Here is a 25732-nt window from a genome sequence, read left to right as displayed (position 1 = left end):
CTAAATGAAATGTCGCGCTGTACCTAATACTTTCCGGAAGGAACGAGAAAAGCTGTGGCAAGTCCAGCGGTGGGCCGTACAATCGGCCACGCCCTGGGTGGCCCTCCTTTAAGGCGACAGAGACGTCTTTGTTAACGCCTCACTGAGTTTGAACGGAGTAGTTTAATGGGGCTACGAGAAGCTGGATGTTTCTTCTGCGATACTGCACGAAGACTAGGCAGGAATATAGCCACTGTACATGACTGCTGGCAGCGATGGTCATGAGAATGTACGGTCTCAAGAAGCCTGGGCTCCAGACTGCCATGTACCACTACCGAGAGGGAAGACCACCGTCTTCAGCGTATGGCTTTGGCGCATCGTACTGGATCTGCAGCAGCAATGTGAGCAGCAGTTGGCACCACAGTGACACAACGAACTGTTACAAAAAGGTTACTTCAACGACAGTTCCGAATCAGATGCCCTGTAGCATGCATTTTATTGACCCCAAACCACCGCCATTTGCGACTTCACTAGTGTCAAGCGAGAGATCTTTTGATGGCAGAGTGGACGTCTGTTGTGTTTTCTGATAAAAGCTGGTTCTGCCTCTGTGTCAATGATGGACGTGTGTGTCCGTTAGCAGGAAGCCAGTTGAGGGCCTGCAAGCAACCTGTCTGCTTGCTAGTCACACTGAACCTACACCTGGAGTTACCGTCGCGTGCGATTTCGTATGAGAGCAGAAGCACCCTCGTGGTTATCCCACACACCCTGACTGCAAATTTGTACGTCAGTCTAGTGATTCGATCTGTTGTGCTGCCTTTCATGGACAGCATTCCAGGCGGTATTTTCCTACAGAATAACGTTCGCTGCTGCTGTAACCCAGCTTGCTTACAGAGTGTAGACATGTTGCCTTGGGCTGCTGGATCACGAGATCCGTCTCCAGTCGAGCACGTATGGCATATGGCATATCATCGGACGACAACTCCTGTCATCCACAAGCAGCGTTAACCGTCCCTGTATTCACCGACCAAGTGTAACAGGCATAGAACTGCATCCCACAAACTGACGTCCAGCGCTTGTAAAACACAGTCCATGCACTTGTATTCAACATTCTGGCGATTACGCCGGTTATTAATACCAGTATTTCTTATTTGCAATGGCTTATCTCGCAATCTTGCAATGTTAATCACTTAAACATGTTACCTAGACAAATGTATTCCCGAATGTCATTTCTTTGCCTTAATTTTTTTTTTTTTTTTTTTTTTTTTTTTTTTTTTTTTTTTTTTTTTTTTTTTTTTTTTTTTTTGTGTTGCGATTTTTCCATCTGTTTAGTTAGCAGTTTCTGCAGCTCTCTCAAATACAATTTTTAATGAGATTTCTACTTCTTCATTAGCCTATTCTGACATACATTTAATGGCGCTGCATATAATCACGTATCCCTGCTTATGACGAACTTTCCTTGCGCCTTCGGCGCACACCGCAGAACATCAAATTATAAGCAGTGCACTGCCTGTGTTACGATACGGGAGTAGACAACAGCGGCGCTCCTAGTTACCTGGCAGTGAACTCCGAATAGGTAACAATAGGCGCTTGAACGTGTATTCTTGTTCTTACGAGTAGAAATATTAGATGACAATATTTATCATCTATTCTTTACGGTTGGGCCTCATAGCCTACTGATAAACTGCATGACTGGAAACGTGTTTGTGACCTTCCAGTGTAAGAGATTCAAGTTATCTCAACTTAGAAAAAAAAATTAACTTCTCATAACCGGGAATCACATGTAAAATTTTGTAAATGACACTGTAGTCACATTTTGACTTTAAAATTATTTATTTTTAAGCCCCAATATTCCAATTTCGCCCACATGGCCATTATCAACTGGAAATAGTGGCACTTTAGAACATGTCAAAATCTAAAAATCATGCGACATAACACGACACAGAAGCCGGTTTCATCGCACTGCGTTCTTCATTACGACTTTTTGTGTGTATTGCTCTCTTTGAATTTCAGTGTAAGTATGTTACTTCTATTCTGCTTGATTTTTGCTTGCCTCGATAATGTTCGGTGGAGTAAGTGATTCTATATTTGTTTTGTGTCACATAAAACAGAAGCTGGTTTCTTCGCGTAATGTTCTGTGGATCCAAGTACAATTGTTTCTGCTTATGAATCCACATGTGTTCTGCTCGATATAACTGTGCTGTAAGTACATTCTACTTTATTTTTGTTCACATCCGTTTTTAGTACTTTCTCTCATTTGACGGAGAACCTATTAGCACCTTTTCACAGGATTGGTATTCGACTTTATTACATCTTGTCGCAGAAATTCTGTTTTGAATGATGTTACTTTGTAGTCTTAATGAGAGAAGGTGTAGTTAATATGTCAGTTACTGTCACACAGAAAACATTCTATATCAAACTGCATATTTGTACATGGTATTGTATGGTATACTGTGCATGCACTTCCACTGTACAGAATCCTACTGTGTTTAGTATACTCAAGTTATACACAATTCACTAAGCGAAGCATGAGAGTGTGTATTATTTACTTCGAAATTTCCATTGGAGTGAAGGATTGTTCTAATACATTGATTTCTGCTGAAATGTATTGTTTGTAGTACCTGTTAATAACGTGTGAAGACATCTGTGTAACTACCGTTGTATTTTTAACATTTGCAAGGAAGAGTGCTCTAGCCACTAAGATTGCGAACCATACTCAGCTACAAGAAGTGACACCAATCAAAGCAGAGTTACATACCATCCTCAACTCACGACAAGATGTAGTAAACACCATTTCCGTTAAAAGTCGCTAACATGGAGTTCTTCATTAAACAGGAGAAAGTCCAAAAAATGGATGTGAACAAAAAAAGATTAGAATACGAGTAATATACTTAAACCACTCTTAAATCGGGCAGTTCAGACACTGATTCGTAAGCAGGAACAAATATACATGAGTCCTTAGAACACCTTGCAATGAAACGAGCTTCTGATTTATACGAAACAAAAACTAATATTGGATAATTTACTCTACCCACTATTATGGGTGCGAGCAAAACGGGTACATTACACACAAGTAGTAATCAGGAACACAACACGATGAAACCAGCTTCTGCGTACTATAAGACGAAAACAAATATGGAACACTTTAAATCATCCAATAAAAAAAAAACGAAATGGTGGATTGATAAACTTGTAGCACCCAAAGTGACCTGGCAGGAAGTTACCGGAAGTCCCTATATGAGTTTCACTTCCTTTGGCGTGAGTAAACTGTGGTGCCAAGCTATGTAGCAAACAGATAGCAATGAGAACGCTCGAAGCGTGCATGTAGACAGGTGACAGTCAACTGAGAAGGTCGCCCCCTTCGAAAGAATGGGATGAAATCATCCAGCACTCACGACGAGGATTCATTTCTGTGCAGAGGCCAAGTTAATATGTGCAAGCTCTGCTGTAGTCTGTGTGACTAAAATGTAATCTACGATGTCGCAGCAGCTATGAGGGTCATTCGGAAAGGAAAAAAAGCATTTTTCCTACAGAAATTTCTATTTCGTATAATTAAACGAAACTGTATTTTACGTACAATTTGATGCCCAAGCTACTTTTCTGCGTAGTCAACGTTCAAATTTAGGCACTTGTCGTACCGTTATATAAGCCTTTCTATGTCTTCTGCAGACTCAGTTACCACCAAATTGTTGAACCACGGATTAACAGGTTCTTGAAGTTCATCATTACTTCCGTAGCATTGTCCACTCAAAAACTCTTTCAATTTGGGAAATAAGTGACAATTGCTTGGGGCTAAGTCCGGACTGTATGGCGGTTGTCGAAACACCGCGCACTGAAACCGCTGAAGCAAGTCCCATGTCAGTCCCGCTGCATGCAGACGCGCACTACCGTGAAGGAGGATGACTCCACTGGTTAGTAATCAGTACCGCAGGTTTTTAATGGCGTCTGACAGCAAGCCGCTACATTTGTGGTCTCTCATCTAGGCATGTAGTCTATGAGCAGGACACTGGTGCTCAAAATTTGCTTTGCTTTTGTCGGTTTCGTTAAGGATTGCGAAAGATGCCATTCCATTGATTTTCGTTTTGTTTCTGGTGTGAAATGTGATATCAAAGTCTCATCACCATTGATAATGTGATTCAGAAGTGACTGGGGCATGTCAATGCAGCTGCCACTTGTTTGTTTTTGTGTTCGTGCGTCGAAATTTGACTAACCCACCTAGCTTTTTATAGCCCTGATCTGCATTAAGTCTCTTATGACACAGTTCTTGAAATGTCTGGAAAGAATAAGTGCAGTCCACTAATTGTGAAATCACTGTCTTCTTGGATTTTTGTTTCAGTCCTTGCTTTGAGTCCGTCAGGCGCTTCTGAGGGCCAGCCCGAGCGATCTTCGTCGTGAATGTTCTTCCGTCAGCCATTATACATGATACACCAATTCCGAACTGCCGCTTATTGCATCACATTACCATAAACGTCACTTATGTCTACAAACTAAGGGGTCGGACGGAGTTTTTGGGTGTTTAAAAAGCAGATAACACTGCGCACCTCACGCTTGGCAGGATCGTCAGTTTTGTCACAGATTTTAAAGTCGCACGGCTAAGCAGTAAGAAACCGTACTGGATCGTAGCTGCCGCCAAACCAAGGTTATTTAAAAGGGTCAAACTGAAGTTGATGAGTACCAAGGTCAGTGATCGGTCGCTGGTGACGGTGCGATTTCTTTCTTTCTCGAGGACAGAGTTGTCGGTTCCTTTAAATTCTTGGTTCTCCCCGTCACTAATGTGCAGTGCTTTGTGCAAGAAAGATTCGAAAACCAAACCAACAAATGCAGTTTATTGCTATACTAACTAGTTTCTACCGTAACTGTTCGTAACAATTATTTTTAACGGCAACGCTGGCCTCTATATGTTGCCTCATTACCCATAGCCTACCTAGATCAGACTAACAAAGCAACTGACAGCTACTTGTTAACTGGAAAGCTACCACGACAACAACCAAATCACAACATAATTTTACTCACAGATTCTCTTCTGTGCTTTCTCAGCTGTCGGTTACCAATAACTTGTCGACGACATTGCAGTCTGTAACGTAACTCTTTTGATTTGTTTATATAGGGTGAATCAGAGCTCCACCCAGAAACTTAGACTATAGAAGTTGTTCAGAGACACTTTCTGAGTATTTTTCTATAAGGGGCCCTTGGCCTCTGCCGGCTCGTTACAGAGCAATGACGTAATTACGATAATTATGATTCATTCGGTTGATCACAATCACTCTTGTTTCGTAAAAACTCTGATAACTGTGAAGAAGCCTATAAAATGCAATAACAAAAATTCACAATACACAACACAGAGTAATGCAACAGCCATCAGATGAAACAGTACACTTGTTGAACTGCGACTTGGTTTGAATAACTGACGTTATGATTTCCTACGTGCTGGGAAAGATGACAGCTATGGCTATCTCATTAAACTGCTGGCAGTTGGCAGTCAGTAACGCCTCCTATTTGCAGGTAAGGGGTTTCGTTCCAGTACATGATCATGGCTGGCACAACTGATCCGAGAACATTTTTCCACACAAGCGACTTGTCGTCCCCCCTTTTCCCTCGTACCTTTCATCAACGTCAGTTATCGTTACTCACTGTGATACGCACTGCATATAAATACTACACGTGAACTCTCCTGGCGCCCCTCTAAGCATGGCACCCCGAGCGGCCACTATTAATTATGATAAGTCATGCACAGAAATCTTTTAGTTGCAGTGCCTCTGACGCCCCTCTCAGCTTGGCGTCGGACGGCGGTGGCTTGTGTTGCTTGGGCCTTAAACCGGCCCTGATGGTTGGATTAATCACTCAGCAGAAAACAAGGGCCTATCAGAATAGCTGGTTCAACAAACACAGCAAGAAGACAGACATTTGCAAAAGCAACACAGTTGCACTGTTAAAAAACGATGATCATTACATAGAAAGGAAATCACTGACAAATAACAGCACTGTCGCAAGTATTTCTTCAAAATGATTCTTGCAGATTTTCCACAGAGAACTTAATTAACCATTGGAAATATGGATTGACCCCTTCATGGGTGAGGTAACTAGCACAATAATCATGGTTTCTGACCCAAGCCTGCTACTAATTTGAAGCAGGCAATTTAACGCGCTGTAATATTAATAGTCGGACCCGAAGGATAGAGGAAACATTAGAAAGAACAAGATGCAAATTGTGAAGAACCGAACATCCAAAACACATTCTTACTCAGAGTTGCTGTGAGTTATCAAGAGAAAGGAACGTGATGGGGTGTACGACAGCGTCGTCTGTGGTGAAGTTTGAGTAACCTCACGGCGCGGTTGGTGAAATTTAACATCCTGTACCACATGGCTGAACGCACCCAGGAACGGCTGACTTACTTATCTTGCCAGAATTTGCTAACCATATCTGTATAAAACAGACAAACATGGACACATTATGCTGAGACTAATACCCTATCGGTCCCTCTCCTTTGTCATGCTGAGATTACTGGCCTAATGGTCCATCTCCTTCGTCTTATGCAGAACAATTCGTATCTACCACGATCTGATCTTGAGGAGGCTAAAAAAGCAAGTGTGGATGAGGCTAGGCGTGGCCGGAGTTTTATCCGTTCGATTTGTGAAAAAATATGAGATTGCCTAAACCTGCATGTTACCAACTTTTCTCGTGACTTAAAGGGGCCAGGGTCTGTATCCACACCACTAGGCGCAGGAGTGGCCGTTGAAAAACGTATTCAGTTAGTATCAATTGGCTCCAGTAGAGGGGCAGTTTTTGATAAACTACGTGGGTTCAGACTTTGTACAAGCGTGGGGGGAAGGCTTTTAACGAAGTGGCCGCTCTCGAACTGGGTAACGGTTGCTTCTTTTTAGGAGTCATCATGTGGATTTTAGTTAAATAATTAGACTTGCTCACTTGCTCCACTCCCTGCAATCCCTTCCGGCTATTGGCCGCCTTACAGTTAACACACTGTACCTTTGCTTGGTATGCAAGTGGAAGTAATAAGAGTCAAATGAGATGGGAAGTTTTTGTGTGTTGAGAAATTACCATTATCTCTGTCATACAATGGTTCATAAATCAAGATCCACAGCGTCTTTTACTGATTGAATTAGACATCACCTTCAAATATCATATGGAAAAAAAATTGTGTACTGGTACATATTGTTGAATAGAGCCTCCATAGCTTATCAGTACTGCGAGCCCTGCATGACCTTCAGCCGGCCCTGCTGCATATCCGTAGTGCGCACAAAGCGCGGGTTGTCAATAATGACGTGTGATATCTTGATCTGAGTGACCCGCAGGAGGCGTAGATTGATTCTTTCAACGTATCCAGGGTCACCAACTCGCCCATATTTCCCAGGATCTCCCGTATTATAGCAGTATTGTTTTAATCCCCCTGGCTCCCTTACTGACCACCTGTTTCGCACGTATACTTCGTCAGTTGTTACTGCTACAAATATTAATCCCGCGAAGTACCATCGATAGTCCAAGTACCACGACCGATTGTTCTCAAAAAGTTTTCATATATCAATCGATACTATTGTCGACATATATTCTGTTTCCTATTCGCGCTTCCAAGCGAAGAAGATAGTTTGGCTCAAGGGAAGGCGAGGATCGGAGAAAGAATGACAGAGGCTACGTGTCTAGAGGCGTCATGAGAGCGGGAATGTTAACTTGTTTCTCGATCAGTGCTGGCAAACAACGACCTAGTCACCTCGTACCAATCAGCTGTGGTACAAACAACAAGCAGAAGTAACAAGGTTAGGTTAGTGTTTTTTAACGTCCCGTCGACAACGAGGTCATTAGAGACGGAGCACAAGCTCGGGTTAGGGAAGGACGGGGAAGGAAATCGGCCGTGCCCTTTCAAAGGAACCATCCCGGCATTTGCCTGAAGCGATTTAGGGAAATCACGGAAAACCTAAATCAGGATGGCTGGAGTCAGGATTGAACCGTCGTCCTCCCGAATGCGAGTGCAGTGTGCTAACCACTGCGCTACCTCGCTCGGTAAGTAACAAGGACCCGTGAAATAGGATTACAGAGACGTTCATGTTTAAACACCCTCATTACGTTATTTATTTCTAAACTGACTCAGACAACACAACACTTCGAAAGAGTATTTTCTCTTAACAACAGAAAGTGGAATGCTGAGAGAAACAGCAGCAGTTTGAACCTATTAATTGACTGAAATCAATTTTGATTATCACTTAGGAAGATAAAGAATTTCAGAGTTCCTATAAATAAGTGCTTGTAGGGTACACAAAGTACTTAGGTGCAAATTTGTCAAATGTCATTGTAATTATATTTGTGTATTACACGCAATGAACAAATAAACTGTTGTGTTTGGATTGGATTGGGTTCATTTTTCTTTCTGTAGACCCAAAAATGAATGGATCCTTGTAGGTCTGGAGCATGTCAGAAAACATACTATAACAAACGTATTTATAATACTTGAGTTTAATACTCTTTTCTGAATTTACACCACAAATGGGTGTTATTATACACTCTTGCACTCTAAACATTTTCTATCAGTTTGTGGTGTTACTCCAAAATATGATATTGTATGATGTAATAGAGCAAAAGCAGGCAAACTATGCTAGTTTATTTGTATTTAGATCTCCATTGTCACACATTCCAAGAAAATGTGACGTAGATGTGCAGCGGAAGTTAAACCTCCCTTAAAATTTTGGTCAAATGTTGGTCGCCCTAAATGTATACGTTGCTTGGACCCTTTCTTTTGTAAGAGCATAGTCTGTGAAACATTTACAGACGTTCTGTTAGTATGTTTATTATATGCATCATCAATGCAGATATTGGATGTAGTTATAATATTGCAACTCATCAGTCTCTTTCAAGTGAATGATTAATGTAAGTGTTGTGAGCGTCTAGATATTATTTGTTTGCGACTGAAGTGATTGTTTGCTGTTGTGCAGAGACAGATGGCTCATTGCGGCAGGAGGGCGAGACAGTGGCGAAGGTGCTGCTGCTGATGCACCGCTGGTTCACGACCTCAGTGTCTCTGGCAGGCGAGCTGACGCGGCTGCACGCCAGCGCCGCCCAGGAGGCGCCCTGTCGCCGCGCAGGCTGCACGCATGCGCACACACGCAGCCTCGACTCTCCCAGCGCTGCCAACTGCTCGCAGCTGCGACTGCAGCTGCGAGTCTGCCATGCCATCAGGTACCACTAGAGATGGATCGAACTCGTTCAATCCCGTGAACTACTTCATTCGTTTCACTCTTGTCCGTGAAGCGTTCAAATGAAGTAGTTCATCCATGAAGTATGGAAGCCTGGCGAATTTGCCCAGTTCGCCGCTCAGCCGCGGCTACGATCGCTCGTGCAATAAAGCTTCGTAATACTTCATAATTTTACCAACAGATGGCCGAACTATGCAGTAACGTGAACGCAGCGTTTTACGCTCTTACGGCGTCTGAGTTGATTTAAATGGAGCATGTTCGAAGGGAACAAAGGAAAGATAAACAGAGAAGCCTTTCATATATAAAGAAGGTAATACATTTAATCTTGCTCGACATTTTTTGACGAAGCGCCCAAAAAAGTCTTTATCTGACATTTATTTTTGTATTCATGGACTGAAAACTCGGGCTACCAACGAAATGCAGTCCAATTTTATGTTCCTTTTAAAATTTAATCCAAAATAGAATGAATATGTTTACCACTGTCACAAAGTCTATACACCTACGTTAAATAATTATTCAGAAGTTTTCCTGTAGATTTTGTTGTGACTTGGCAAGACAGCCAAGCCACTATGAGATAGCCGAAAGGCACGCGTTTAAGCTCACACAGGCTGGCGTGAGGTCTGGAACAGTTAAAGGAGTTGAGTCTAGTAAAAAAAGTACGTAGCTTCTGGAATACTTAACTTTAATCCATAATTGGTGAACATCGGTCTGACGGTACATGCATCACAAGATAAATAGCAAAGGATAATGGCGCTTTGCTAGGTCATAGCAAATGACGTAGCTGAAGGCTATGCTAACTATCGTCTCGGCAAATGAGAGTGTAATTTGTCATTGAACCATCGCTAGCAAAGTCGGCTGTACAACTGGGGTGAGTGCTAGGAAGTCTCTCTAGACCTGCCGTGTGGCGGCGCTCGGTCTGCAATCACTGACAGTGGCGACACGCGGGTCCGACGTATACTAACGGACCGCGGCCGATTTAAAGGCTACCACCTAGCATGTGTGGTGTCTGGTGGTGACAACACAGATTTTATTTTTGTTGAGGATAATAACCCTCCAGATTCAAAACATAAACTGTCACCTGTAGTCATTGGTACGATTTAGGTAAAATCCCTCTTTCCGTGTTATTAACAAACTTTTTATTTTCTTGTTGGCTGTGTGTGCTCACACAGCCAGCCTCTTCGTATGTATCTTTAATATTCATTTGACTGCATGCGCTGCCAATGGTAGGCTACCCGTAGACGTGAAGTATAGCTGCACAAATGGTCACGGGTAATGATGTCAGCACTGCAGGAAGCAGCTGACGTTGCCTTCCCCTCATCCCTCACCTCGCCAACCGCTCCTAAACCTATCGTTCCCCACAAACGCCGCGTGACTCGTCGACAGGCAGTAGAGGGAGGAAAATGGTTCAAATGGCTCTGAGCACTATGGGACTTAACATCTGTGGTCATCAGTCCCCTAGAACTTAGAACTACTTAAACCTAACTAACCTAAGGACATCACACACATCCATGCTCGAGGCAGGATTCGAACCTGTGACCGGAGCGGTCACGCGGTTCCAGACTGAAGCGCCTTTAACCGCACGGCCACACCGGCCTGCTAGAGGGAGGACTGAAGTGAAGGGAGGATGAGTAACGTAGCGCCGATGTAGTGGGAGAGGGAGAGGGGAAGTGAGTGAGTGAACTAGAAAAAAGTGTGGAGTGTGCAATCTCTGAAGAGTTTGAAGTACCAGTTCATTGAAATTGAGTGGTTAGTTCACACTTCACTGGAGTGAAGCGTTCATTTGAACGACTCCTTCACGAGCTCCCCATCACTAGGTACCACCTAAACCACAGTCTCAGTCGCGACACTCAATGCTACAAAAGTTGTTACCGTTTGACAGATGGAGCGACACTAGCGCTCCAAGCGGCGAGTAAGATGAACGTCAGACGTGTCGTAAGCGTAATGTTTGTTTTGCATCCATTTCCTACGTAATTTACGAAATATTTTGTTATTTTCTTTCCTCTAAGGGTTTGTGTAGTATCAGAAGGCATATATGTTTCTAAAAATGATTCTAAAATAAGCGCAAGTATGGACAAAAACCGTGAATCGAGTGGCAGGCTACAACATATTCGTGAAGAAACACTTGTGACATTGGATAGAACTGCAGTTTACCACGTTGATATCAAAAGAGTATAAACACACAGATTCACGCGTAAGAAGCACAGACCTCTACATGCAAAAGCGATCGACAGCTCATTTATCGTTCTGTAGGCCTACTCTGTTTGTCATTGTTGTCGCCTGTTGCCACGAGTACGGCCTTCATCTTTATATTATTCTAAATGGGACAAGCAACTGCCAAATAGTGGGAGAAATATGTTGAAAATATTATAATGAGCCGATTACATTAAATTTCACACAAAACCAAATTTTTGAATAATTTTCAAACAATCTGTCAGTGAACAAGGTGGTAACAAAATAATGCCGTCACACGAAGGAAGCAAGGAAAATTAAGTGACTAACAACAGAAGTGAATGAAATACACACCAAACGCTTTTGTAAGACACGAATAACTCCACTTAATCTAGCCACTTCATCGTGAAAGCATGTCTGTGTTGACTATTCACACGAATTTGGCACTGACACATGGAGAGTTGAACTGGCGGCTTCTGTGTCATAGGACTGTGTTACAGCTTTAGATGGATTGTCGAATCTTTGTGGCAGTTTCCTCTTCATCGTCAGTTGAGGTGGCTTATTTGGGATGTCAAACCAGTGTGGCTACTGCATTTTACACGAGTTTATTATTGTCTGCGTTCATGAACTAGTATTATTATACATGTAAACTGGGTCTTTTTTCATAAGGTCTTATCGTCTGCTACTAAATAACCATTTTCTGCTCCTAAAAGAAACATTATTCATTAATATGCACCGAGCGGGGGGGCGCAGTGGTTAGACACTGGACTCGCATTCGGGAGGACGACAGTTCAATCCCGCGTCCGGCCATCCTGATTTAGGTTTTCCATGATTTCCCTAAATCACTCCAGGCAAATGCCGGGATGGTTCCTCTGAAAGGGCACAGCCGACTTCCTTCCTAATCCGATGAGACCGATGACCACGCTGTCTGGTCTCCTTCCCCAAACCAACCAACCAACCAACCAACCATTAATATGCATGTAGTTTGCAAGTGAATCCTGACGATACAGTTTAGTAACATGATGGTATATACTTCTCTGGATCCTTAGGAAACGTAGAAAGACAGCCGTGGTGTCTTCTTCCTGTTGTTGTTGCAATTTATTGCGCTACAAACGCTCCAGCTTGTAAAAACCATTGTAGAAATCAAAATAAACAACCACTATTCGCTTTCACGATCGCGCCGAACTCACAGTTTAAGTCACTGGCCGCTTGGGGCGCTGCTGGTGCGGTAGGCAACAAAATCGAGGCGAAGTGTCGTGACTGTTATGTTAGACTGTACCCAAACCTCACACACACTTGCAAGGACGGCTCGAAAGCTGTGGTCTCTGAGGCGGAACAACCGCAAAACGTATTTGTCACTAATTTGTTACAGAATTTGGAAAGAGCATTTCGATTATTTTCCACGTTTTTTAAATAATGGCGGACAACTTTCTTAGAACCGTTGATATGAAGTGATGTTTTTCAAAACACGTAGGCCTACTAGTAGTTAACCTTTAGGCTGTGCCTTGAAATGCTGGTTAACTCTAATTAACGGATACGATATTGCAGTGCCCGTCTATTTACAGTCAAACTAGAGACGGCTAAAGCTGTTTTCAATTTTACAGTTTATTGATGAAGAGCGTTATTTGATCCTCTACTTGTGTGCATTTGTGCAGTTTTTGTAACGTGTGTTAGATATAATTGTAGAAGGTGACAAAAAATCGGTAGGGCGCTCCAGCACTTGCGAATTTGACTACGTTGTTAAGATATTCAATACAAGAACCATAGCCACATCATCTCATTTTTCTCTTAGATGTCCTGGCCCTGTGTTAGCCAACCACGTGCATCCATATCAATTTCCGCAGCCTGGAATCTGATGCACAGCTTTTTTGGTTCATTATAGAGTTTTCATGCGTTTCTAGAAACGGTTATGATTCTATTGAACATCAGGTTTATGATTGATGAGTGCAGCCGGAAATACCATTGCTTTATCCATTGTATCATAACTTTTTTTTTTTAGCTATTATCGTAATTCAGAAAAGTACCAGCTCAACATCCTAGCATGAGAAGACCAGTGCCAATTACCAGCACAACATAAATGTGGCAGCAACATATCTGCCCAACACTGGGTTTCATTTCCACTGAGGACACCCCTAGGCTACTGCACAGCTTAATCACAATATTAGTTTGCCGCAATTTTTGTCTGTAGCCAAAGAGAACCTGTTACAATTTCCTGGGACTACATTCAGTTTTGTGTAGCAGAGCTTAATCACAATATCAGTTCCGCACTTTTTGTCTGTAGTCAAAGAGAACCTGTTACAATTTCCTGGGACTACATGCAGTTTTGTGTAGCAGAGTGATTATAGTAGATGCTGAAGAAAACTCACTCTCATTCTGTGTTCATGTACAGACCACTTCTATGAATGCAAATTCATCAGCTGAACTGAGAAAATATCAGAGAGAGAATTTCCGTGTCTTCAGGAGCTGAGAGCTTCTCAAACTATGTAGAGTGCAACACAATGCAGTATGCCATCATCGAATTATAATTTTTGCAGTCCACTTGGCACCACTGCATAATAATGTGTCAAACTGTGGAGACACAGACCATTTTTCCAGTTATAGGTTGTTAAGAGTTAGTTTAATGGACAACTTGATGGTTGCTTCAAGAGGCCTCATAAATTCATCTTGTTGAATGCTGGCATTGTCTTACACTTTGCTCAAGTAATGCAGAAAATTTAGCTTTCGAAACACATTTTGTTGCGCTGTATGAAGGTCAACATAAAAAATAGAAGGCATGAAAATAAAATGATAAATCCATGAACATGATCACACTTGAAGTTTTTTAATCAAATAAATCACTGTACATGCCATCGAAGTTGACTAAATGTTTTTTAAAATGTATTTCCCATTTCTCCACTTCGAGGGTTCTTAATCATTCTGGATTATTTTTTTATATCCAACAGAATTTTTTTCAATGTCCTGTAAGATTGTACTCACATGTCTTTCTGTTTCAGATTTTTCATTTTCAGTGTTAACTTAGTATTTTGTCCATGCAAATAAAATATAGGCTATTTTATAAATATTCTCTGGCTCTATTGCCTGACTCATTGCATACATTGGGCTTAATCATATGAGTATGTAATTCCAGGCCATGTAATAAAAAAGTAATATAATAAAAAATGTAGGAAGTAAATATACATGTTGTGATTAAATTCCCTGCACTGACTTTCAAAACTTTTAGTGGAGACCAAGACAGTTAAGTTCAGCATAGGAACTCATATCCGGTAACATATCATTTTCCTGATAAATGCAGAATACCACAGCACACATTGCTCTCTGATTCCTGCTGCTTGTCATCTGGATCCACTTACAAGTAGGGCTCGATGTGACAACTACTGATCTTGTCATGGATACACTACTTCTCTACTATGTTCCAGTATACACAATTGCCAATCCCTGCTCCTCCAGTATCTGCTGCAGCCATAGCCTGCACCAGTTTGTCTTCCTCGGATGCCGCACTGTTTTTGTAAATCAAGAATTTCTTGTGACCCCACAGGTAGCATTCTAGTGGTTTCGAATCAGGAGACTGTGCCGGCCATACAATCAGATCACCATGATCTATCTGCTTTTACCCAAATTGTTGGTCCAGATGATCTCAGACAGCATGTGAAAAATGAGCTGGAGCATCATCGTGCTTGAACCATATGTTTTGATGCATTTTCAGTGGCAGATATTCCAAAAGCCCATGCAGTATGCCATCAAGGAATCACAAGTATCTACATCGACATCCATACTCCACAAGCCACCTGACGGTGTGTGGCGGAGGGTACCTTGAGTACCTCTATCGGTTCTCCCTTCTATTCCAGTCTCGTATTGTTCGTGGAAAGAAGGATAGTCGGTATGCCTCTTTGTGGGCTCTAATCTCTCTGATTTTATCCTCATGGTCTCTTCGCGAGATATACATAGGAGAGAGCAATATACTGCTTGACTCCTCGGTGAAGGTATGTTCTCGAAACTTCAACAAAAGCCCGTACCGAGCTACTGAGCGTCTCTCCTGCAGAGTCTTCCACTGGAGTTTATCTATCATCTCCGTAACGCTTTCTCGATTACTAAATGATCCTGTAACGAAGTGCGCTGCTCTCCGTTGGATCTTCTCTATCTCTTCTATCAACCATATCTGGTACGGATACCACACTGTCGAGCAGTATTCAAGCAGTGGGCGAACAAGCGTACTGTAACCTACTTCCTTTGTTTTCGGATTGCATTTCCTTAGGATTCTTCCAATGAACCTCAGTCTGGCATCTGCTTTACCGACGATCAACTTTATATGATCATTCCATTTTAAATCACTCCTAAAGCGTACTCCCAGATAATTTATGGAATTGACTGTTTCCAGTTGCTGACCTGCTATATTGTAGTTAAATGATAAGGGATCTTTCTTTCTATGTATTCGCAGTAGATTACACTTGTCTACATTGAGATTCAATTGCCATTCCCTGCACCATGCGTCAATTCTCTGCAGATCCTCCTACATTTCACTACAATTGTCCATTGTTACAACCTCTCGATACACCACAGCATCATCTGCAAAAAGCCTCAGTGAACTTCCAATGTCATCCACAAGGTCATTTACGTATAATGTGAATAGCAACAGTTCTACAACACTCCCCTGCGGCATACCTGAAATCACTCTTACTTCGGAAGATTTCTCTCCATTGAGAATGACATGCTGCGTTCTGTTATCTAGAAACTCTTCAATCCAATCACACAATTCGTCTGATATGCTCTTACTTTGTTCATTAAACGACTGTGGGGAACTGTATCGAACGCCTTGCGGAAGTCAAGGAACACGGCATCTACCTGGGAACCCGTGTCTATGGCCCTCTGAGTCTCATGGACGAATAGCGCGAGCTGGGTTTCACACGATCGTCTTTTTCGAAACCCATGCTGATTCTTACAGAGTAGCTTTCTAGTCTCCAGAAAAGTCATTATACTCAAACATAATACATGTTCCAAAATTCTACAACTGATAGACGTTAGAGATATAGGTCTATAGTTCTGCACATCTGTTCGACGTCCCTTCTAGAAAACGGGGATGACCTGTGCCCTTTTCCAATCCTTTGGAACGCTACGCTCTTCTAGAGACCTGCGGTACACCACTGCAAGAAGGGGGGCAAGTTCCTTCATGTACTCTGTGTAAAATCGAACTGGTATCCCATCACCTGTGAGATGTGGTAGAAGGAGGTACGGCCCAGTCACATGTCCATCCAAGAACCCTACCCAAATTTTCAGACTGTATCATTCTGAAACCCAAGGGGTGTGTGTGCAGCATGACTTGTGGAAACTGAGGAAGTAGGTTTTGAGAACACCTCCCCTGGTGAACTTGGCTTCATCTGTGAAAGGGATTCTATGTAAGAAGTCAGGCTCATCACATGGTGGTGCAAGAACCATCTGTAGATGTGGACAGTCCTGTGACTGCATTGTCTGTACCTTCTGGGGATGGTACAGGTGTAGCTGCAGCTCATGCAGAACAGTTTGGTGATCCACATTCAGTCTGCCTGGTACATTTTTGTTACTCATTGTTACATCCTCTTCCATTGCATGAAGTAGAGCCTCTTCAGACTTGGATGTGGAGCACCACCATGGAACACATCAGTCATCTCTGCTGGTGATGAATGTACTCTGGTGATGAATGTACCCATCTCTGAGGCCTGCCGGTACACCAAAGCATAGGCAGAATGTGAAGGTGTCTGATTATGGGGATAAATGCTCTGCATACAGCTGACAAGCAGCCCTCCCATTACACCAGGCTTCCCTGTACAATGACATCATGTAGGCATATTCCGCAAACATGTAGTTCATCATAGCAACATAAAACAGTGAAAATGAAATGTATATGCAGCTTGCAATCTGTACTGTAGTGAATGATTACTTATGTACAGCAGTACAGAATGAAAGAAGACCACAAACACAATAGCAGGTACAAAACTCTCTGTGGAGACCACAAACTCAACTGAATGGCATGTAAACAATCCTATAGTGGGCATGGAACATCAGATGATCAGTGAATGATGTACATAATACCCTAGTCAGTGGCAAAAAAAAAGTGGGAGATCTGAATGTGGGGTGTTGTATTTTGTGTGTAGTGGAAATATGGCATGTTTCCCAACATGAGTACCTCTGCTCAGATTAACCATCTTTATCCTCAATGTTTGTAAAGAGAATTTAGTTACATCCTAAACAATGTGAGTGAAAAGCACTTTAAAATTTTGGAGTGATATAGAAATTTATTGAGATAACTTTCAGAATTGGTAGAGGTGTCATTTTACAGCTAACAACCTCAAGCCTGATTTACGTAGTCCATCAGTATCACATTTCAGCACCAGTACCGCCAGTGTAGAGACAGTTAAAATGGTTGCTTTCACTGGTGTGGAGTGTGCTTACTGTGTGTTTTGGTTTCATGAATAGGCCTCTGCAACAACTGTTCAGCATAAATTTCACACCAGATATACTAAAGAACTTCCAAGCAGACCTACAATTTGCTATCAGCACCAGTATTGTGTTGGGTGGTTCACCGCGACATGATAAATCACCAGGAAGCCCGTGTGTTCACGGTTACCTCGCGTGGCCAACTTAGTCCCCGGACTTGGCACTACTGGATTTCTTTCTCTGAGTTTTCAATAAAGATTGTGTATTTTCTTCCCCTACCAAACAGTTTTGCCAACCTAAAGAATCAAATCTGCCACTGCACAAGTTATGACAGATTTGCTGTAACGAGTGCAGGACAAAACTGATTACCTGTGGGATGTTTGTCACATCAAAAATTGTAGTCACTTCAAACCATAATGACATCTGACATTTTTACGTGAAACTTGAGGTTGTTTGCAACAAAATAATTTGGAAATTTGTGGTAAGGACTATGGGACCAAACTGCTGAGGTCATCAGTCCCTAGGCTTACACACTACTTAATCTAACTCACACTAACTTACGCTAAGGACAACACACACCCCCATGCCCGAGGGAGGACTTGAACCTCTGACAGGGGAGCCGCACGAGCCATGACAAGATGCCTCAGACTTCATGACATAGCCACACGGCCAAGAAAATAATACATCTACCAATACTGTAAGTCATCTCAATAAATTTCTATATAACTCCAAAGTTGTAAAGTCCTTTTGGACCCACCCTGCATAAATGAAGCTAAATAAATACCAATATACGAAATAAAAATAAAAATGTGCTTTGACATATTACTGAAAAGTTATTATCTTATAGGTATCAGACTGTCTCCCATCAAAAAATATTGATTGAATAGAATCATTAGTTTGAAGTATAATAATATTTGTACACTTCCTACCAAATTTAATTCTTGGGGCAGAATATTTTCTCAAACTCAGCCATATAAAAAAAGTCTACATAACAATCTTGCTTGCTCTTTCAAAAATTTCTGCAGACCTTTCTATGACCTTGCTGGAGCATTTAATTGTGTAGATCACAAAATTCTACTTAGCAAACTTAAGTGTTATGGCTTTAATGGCAGTCCTCTTGCATGGACAGAATCTAAACAGAAAGAAGGGGGACTCATTAAGAGACTTTGTCTCAGGCATGGTAACGACCTCAGAATATGATAATATAGTATAACATGCCAAGAGCCACAGGGATTGGTACTGGACCCATTTTTGTTTCTAACCTGTATAAAAGATGTTCCAATGACTTTTAAGGGCAGTTCAAAAACATTAATTCTTGCTGATGATACAAGCATGTTAATCAAGGATCCAAACTCAGTCTTAGCAAACACAGCTCAGATGATAACCAGACAAACCTAATTACTTCCCATATAAGCTACACATATAATATTTCATCCCAGACAAGCAACTGATATTGTAATGTATGTTAAAAAATGACGAAATTCCTCCAGCTGTATTAAGGTGTTGGTTTTATTGGCAACTAGTTTCAATGTTGTTACATCATCATCTTCAGGCCCATACTTGTTGACAGTAACCATACGTGTCTAACACTAGTAGTCAGTGGTGAGATAGGCATCTTCCATGCAGAAGGCAGCTAGTAACTGAGATGAAGTTCATATCAGTTACTGCCTGCCTTCCATGTGGAACACACCTATATCACCACTGACTACTAGTGTTAGATACAAACGGTTACTGTCAACAAGTATGGGCCTGAAGAAGATGTTGTTACAACATCGGAACTAGTTGCCAATAAAGCCATCACCTTAATACAGCTGGAGGAATTTCGTCATTTTTTTAACATATATTATACTAGCTGACGTCCCAAGTCATCCGTTTCAATTATGGATATACAAAGAATATTGTAATGTATCTCTTCCAAAACAGTGATAACAATAAAACTGAATGTTAATTATTGTAAGTGCTTTTGTGGTACATCTTAAGTAAACAGATATATTCATTAATGGGCAGAAATAATTATAAATACTCGAAGATTTTTATTTGTCTTATCTGGTTTCCTGTAGATCGTTTTCAGTTCATTTCCATCTCATTGTCTATAGCAGTGGGTCTGTTGTTGTAGATGGAACACTTCTCAAAATTTTAATTCTTGACATTTATTTTCATCCATATCTTGTATCAAAAATAAAAAAATGAAAATGTCAGAATAACATTTCACCCCCAGGGAGCTAGCCACTCTTTGGCAGGTTCGTTCTTGGCTAGCATGGGGTCCAGCTTTGCAGCATCTTTTCCCTCCGCACGGCATGTCTATCCTACTGCTGTTCTTTTTCCCCTCCCATGGGAACATGTCTGGAGTTTCCTGGGAATGTTCTGCTCTGTCTTTAGCTGTCATAAGAATAGTCTCACCACTGTTTTTCATTCCTTTTTTCTTCATTTGTTCACCTTATCCTGTCGTTCCTCCACTTCAGCATTTGAGGCTTCTCTCTTTTCTTCTTCCTCCCTGTGTGCTCCTGCAGGCTGGGCCATGCATCTGACACATAACAGGTGACTGGGTAACATGTAATTCCCAGTCACGCGCCGGCCGAAGTGGCCGTGCGGTTAAAGGCGCTGCAGTCTGGAACCGCAAGACCGCTACGGTCGCAGGTTCGAATCCTGCCTCGGGCATGGATGTTTGTGATGTCCTTAGGTTAGTTAGGTTTAACTAGTTCTAAGTTCTAGGGGACTAATGACCTCAGCAATTAAGTCCCATAGTGCTCAGAGCCATTTGAACCATTTTTGAACCCAGTCACGCATTGACAGGTAGGGTTCGCACTCTCCCCCTGGTAAATGCCAGGCCAGGGGAGGGGTAAATGCCTCAGCTTATACCTTCCTAAACTGCTGATTGGTCCCTCTGTCAGGGGTTCAGGAGGTGTGATCTGAAGAGTGAGCAATTACCTAAGACTGGTGCCCCCCCCCCCCCCCCCCCTCCGCCCACTTGGAAGGAGTGTGCCATTGGAGACACTCACAATCATGGAGGATTTTCTCGCAATGAGCGAATCATCATCTTTGTAGCCCACAATTACCAAATGTAAATGGAATGAAGCTCCTGATTCAAAGGCCCTCCCAGCTGCACCACAGTTCCTTGTGGTTTCACATACCCAAGACGGTCAGTCCTTTGGAACAGTAAACTGTTTCTAACTCAGAAAAGTTGTGATGCAATTGCTGACCCTGTGAAATACTGCTCTCGTTTATGCAATGCCACTTTGCTTTTGGAGACCACTTCTGATTCTCAAGCACAACTGCTTGCTGCTTCACTTTGCCTAGGCTATCCTGTTCATGTTGAGGCCCATAGAACTCTAAATTTTTCCCTTGGTGTTATTTACACTAGGCTACTTGATGACCTGACTGAGGTCGAAATCCAATGTGTCTCTCTGATCAGGGTGTCATTGCCGTCCATGGGTGAGAAATAGGGTAGATGCCTCTTTAGTGCCCACACGCACTCTTTTTCTCACACTTGGCGCTTCCATACAAGATCATAGCAGGTTACAAAGTTATCACAGTCCGACCATACAATCTGAACCCAATGTGCTGCTACCAGTGTCAACCACACTCAGATGTCTTATTGACAACCAGCCAAATGTACAACCTGTGGCAGGGATGTGCCTGAGGGTGATTGTCCGCCTCCTCCTCCCTATTGCATCAACTGCAATGGGGACCATGCCACCTCCTCTCGAGATTGTCCCATGTATCTCAATGAGCACGCAGTCCAGTAGATCTGGGCAAAGAAAAATGTACCTTACCTGGTTGCTCGCAAGTTATTGGCTAGTCACAAATTCCGTGTTCTGCTGTCTGGCACTTACAGTACTGTTCTTGCTACATCTCACTCCATAAACGACATGGCCACACAGATATACAACCTCAAATTCAGCTCTGACGTTGTGAAATCGCCCAGTATCAGGGTAGCATCACTGTCTCCTCATCCAGCTGTGCAACAAGCCACCAAACTCTCACCTTATGTGGCGAAATCACCACCTACACAACCGGCAGGTCAGAAAGGACAGAAGGAATACACCCATGAAGACTCCCTATCTCCATCCTGCCAGTCAACACCTGAGACTTCCTCTGCTAATCAGAAAGGCTTGAAGTAGTCCAACAAAGGCAAATGGTCTTCTCCTTCGCTGACTCAAAGGTCCTCTTCGATGGTGTCATCACATGATACCCTCATGCGACTGGCCTCCATGTTGCCAGTGCATACCACCAACCAGTTTTCTGTGTTGGACTCCACAGGCTGGAAGCAGAAGAGAGCCAAAGCTTATGTGGAGTTCATGGAGCAGGATCCTTTGGTGGCATCTGTGCCCTCTAGCAGCAAGTCTTCTCAGGCTGGCTCTCAGCAGTCATCGAGGGACACCCCTTATGTTTTTTGTTTTTCATCACAACTCTCCTCCAATGGAATATTCATAGCCTTTGGTCCAACAAAGAGGATTTACAGCTGCTTTTAGAATCACAGCATCACTTGTTCTCTGCCTTCAGGAAACAAAACTGGTCCTCATGACCGCTTTGAGCTTTCATCCCTATCTGTTTTGACCCCCCCCCCCCCCCCCTCAAGTTCAGCATTCCATCTCATGGGGGAGTCATGCTGCTCATACGGGATGATTTTCATAGCCAACTCATATCCCTGACTACCCATCTTCAAGCTGTTGCAGTTTGCCTTTTCCTTCTTCACTTGACCTTTTCCCTTTATATCGTTTACACCCCTCCGTTCTTCGATGTCACCAGGGTAGACTTCCTCCAGCTTATTGGGCAGCTACCTCACCCCTTTCTGCTGCTTGGTGACTTTAATGGAAACCATCCCCTTTGGTGATCTCCCAGAACCTGTTCGAGAGGTGCCCTCTTGGCTTACCTTCTTAATCAACTTAACCTCTTCTCCCACGTTCCTCTCACACTTCTTGCACGCCTAGTCCCATTTGGTCCTATTCTTCTGCACTGCCCAGTTTGCCATCTCGAGTGTTCCATTCTCATTGACAGATACTCAACTGACCATTTACGATGCGCTGTCCGTTTGCTGACTCCTACCTACCTGTGTGCACACTCAAAGGGCAGCTTATTAAGGCCAACTGGAGGCTTTACTCCTCCTCAGCAACCTTCGATGAACAACATTTCCCCAGTTGTGATGACCATATGGAATATCTTATAAACATTATCCTTACCACTGCAGAACATTCCATTCCTCACTCTTCCTCTTTACCATGCTTTGTCCAGCCCCTTGGTGGACTGAGGCATGCTGCAATGCAATTCGCAGATGGAGACGTGATCTCTGTGTTTTTAACCATAATCTTATGATGGATGATGGATAACTGCATTCATTATATACAGATGCATGCACGGTGTTCTTGTGTTCCTTGGGATAGCACTAAAGCTAGCTGGATTCATTCACTAGTTCTTTTAACAGTTCTACGTACTCTTCTATTGTCTGGGTCAACCTGAGAAAGCTCTCTGGGACCAAGATCCATTCTCTAATTTCCGGCCTGACAGTAGCAGCCCATGTCATTGTGGACCCTCTTGGTATCTCAAAGACTTGGGCTGCCATTTCGCGGAGATTTAGATCTCCTCCCACTATCACCCTGCCTTCCTCCATGAGAAACGAGCAGAGGAGGCTCAGGCAATACCCTTTTTTTCAGAATTGTGAGTGTTGCAATGCCACCTCTACTATGATGGAGCTAGATCATGCTCTCACTCCATTCTGATCCTCTGCCCCAGGACCAGATGCTGCTCACATTCAGATGTTTCAGACCCTTCTCTTGTGGGCAAGCACTTTCTGCTTAATAAATACAACTGCATCTGGACAGAGGACACACTTCCCAAACGTTGGTGTGAAGCCACTGTCATACACATGCCTAAACCCAGTAGGGACAAACACCTTTGTTCTAGCTACTGTCCCATTTCTCTCACCAGCTGTGTTTGCAAGGTGATGGAACATACGATTCATGCCCAGCTGGTATGGTGGCTCAAGTCTTGCAATTTACTAACCACTGCTCAGTGTGGATTTCAAGCACGTATTTCTGCAGTTGACCATCTCGCCACTTTGTCCACCATGTAACGGATGGTTTTCTGCAGAAATCCCAGACTGTGGCTGTGTTTTTCAATTTGGAGAAAGCCTATGACACCTGCTGGAAGACTGGTATCCTTTGTACTCTCTAGACGTGTGGCTTCCATGACTGTCTGCCCAGTGTCCTACAGGAATTTTTAAAAGACCAAGTTTTCAAGGTACGTGTGGGCTCTGCCTTGTCAGACATCTTTATTCATGAAAACAGTGTGCCTCAGGGCTTTCTCCTGAGTGTCATTCTCTTTGCTATCACCATTAACCCTATAATCGCCTGTCTCCCACCAGGCATCTCCGGCTATCTTTTCATTGATGATTTTGCCATCTATTGCAGTTCTCCATGGACTTGTCTCATTGGGTAGCATCATCAGTGGTGTCTCGATTGTTTTTACTCATGGAATATTGAGAATGGCTTTTGTTTTTCCACTGACAAAACCGTTTGTGTGAATTTCTGGTGGCACAACTGGTTTCTTCCCCCATCTTTTCATCTTAGGTCCGTTGCTCTGCCACTCATTGAAACTATGAAATTCCCGGGGCTCATGCTCGAGAGGAAACTTTCTTGGTTCTCCCATGTGTCTTACCTGGCAGCCTGCTGTATGCAGCCCTTCAATGTCCTAAGTGTCCTCAATGGTACTTCCTAGGGTGCAGATCGAACCACCCTCCTCCATTTGCACTGGTCCTTTGTCCATTTGAAACTAGACTATGGGTGTTTCATTTTTGCATCAGCACATTTGCCCCTCTTTTGTTGGCTCAATACTATCTACCATCGTGGAATCTATTTTGCCACTTGTGCCTTTTACACTAGCCCAGTTGAAGGTCTGTAGGAAGAACCTGCCAAACTACTGCTGTCTTGCTGACATGACTTTCTCCTCAGCAAATAAGTGTGCCATTTGTCTGGCATACCTCCTTCTTTGATGACTCCTTTGATTGTCAGAATGGCGCTTACATTCATGTTTGTTTTTGCTGTCTGATTTATCGGTCATTTTAGTGAATGGCACATGGGCTGTTGACCGCATTTTACTTTTATCTTTTGTAGGAATATGGTAAAGGCCACTTATTTTTAGCTGTGGACTTCCATTTCTCTATGGCATATTTTATAGACCTTTCTCCACATCCCTCTTTTTAGCTGCCTTATTTTCTGTCAATTGGGATTGACGTGTAGTGATTTTTAACTTTTCTCTTTGTCTTCATATTCTACAGTTTTGAAGTTTTAACATGGGCGTATATGACTCTAGTTTTTTTGCGCCCTAAAAAGAGAAGAGAATAACATTTGACAAAGCCCATTAGAACAAGAGTGACTGAACCTAAGATTCTGAACATATGAACTCCTGAGTAACTTCTGAAAGCAGTTGGCATTATTTGGTTCCATTTAGAATCTTCCTGAAAGATACACTTTTTAATTACATTCCTAATTAAAACATAAATTTCAACAATTGTATAAATGTTTAGAGACTTATTTTAGACCGAGCGAGGTGGCGCAGTGGTTAGACACTGGACTCGCATTCGGGAGGACGACGGTTCAACCCCGCGTCCGGCCATCCTGATTTAGGTTTTCCGTGATTTCCCTAAATCACTCCAGGTAAATGCCGGGATGGTTCCTCTGAAAGGGCACGGTCGACTTCCTTCCCCATCCTTCCCTAATCCGATGAGACCGATGACCACGCTGTCTGGTCTCCTTCCCCAAAACAACCAATCTTATTTTAGTGCTACAAAAATAGTATTTGTTATTTAAATTAATTTCAAATTTATATTTGAAGGGTCTAGAATTTGCAAATTCAGTTTGAAAACAATGTTTCTGAAAGAAAATTTTTTTGATAAAAATCAATTATTCTTTTGTCAGGATATGACAACATTTTCCCATTAAAATATGCGACAGTTAATTCAAATAACTTTTGTTTCTGTAGA

General features: G+C 42.6%; 1 protein-coding gene across 4 annotated transcripts in view; it reads left to right on the top strand.

The window, feature by feature from the left end:
• The window catches only part of LOC124613906 (ras guanyl-releasing protein 3-like), a 423950-nt gene that overhangs the window by 287449 nt on the left and 110769 nt on the right, over window positions 1-25732 (top strand). For all 4 annotated transcript variants that reach the window (XM_047142653.1, XM_047142656.1, XM_047142655.1 and 1 more), the window contains exon 4: window positions 8917-9160. In XM_047142653.1, coding sequence (XP_046998609.1) covers window positions 8917-9160 — 244 coding nt within the window. The remainder of the gene's footprint in view (window positions 1-8916; window positions 9161-25732) is intronic.

Source organism: Schistocerca americana, chromosome 4, assembly GCF_021461395.2.
Source record: "Schistocerca americana isolate TAMUIC-IGC-003095 chromosome 4, iqSchAmer2.1, whole genome shotgun sequence".
In the NCBI taxonomy this organism is placed as follows: Eukaryota; Metazoa; Arthropoda; class Insecta; order Orthoptera; family Acrididae; genus Schistocerca; species Schistocerca americana.
This window is presented reverse-complemented; position numbering and strand designations above follow the sequence as displayed.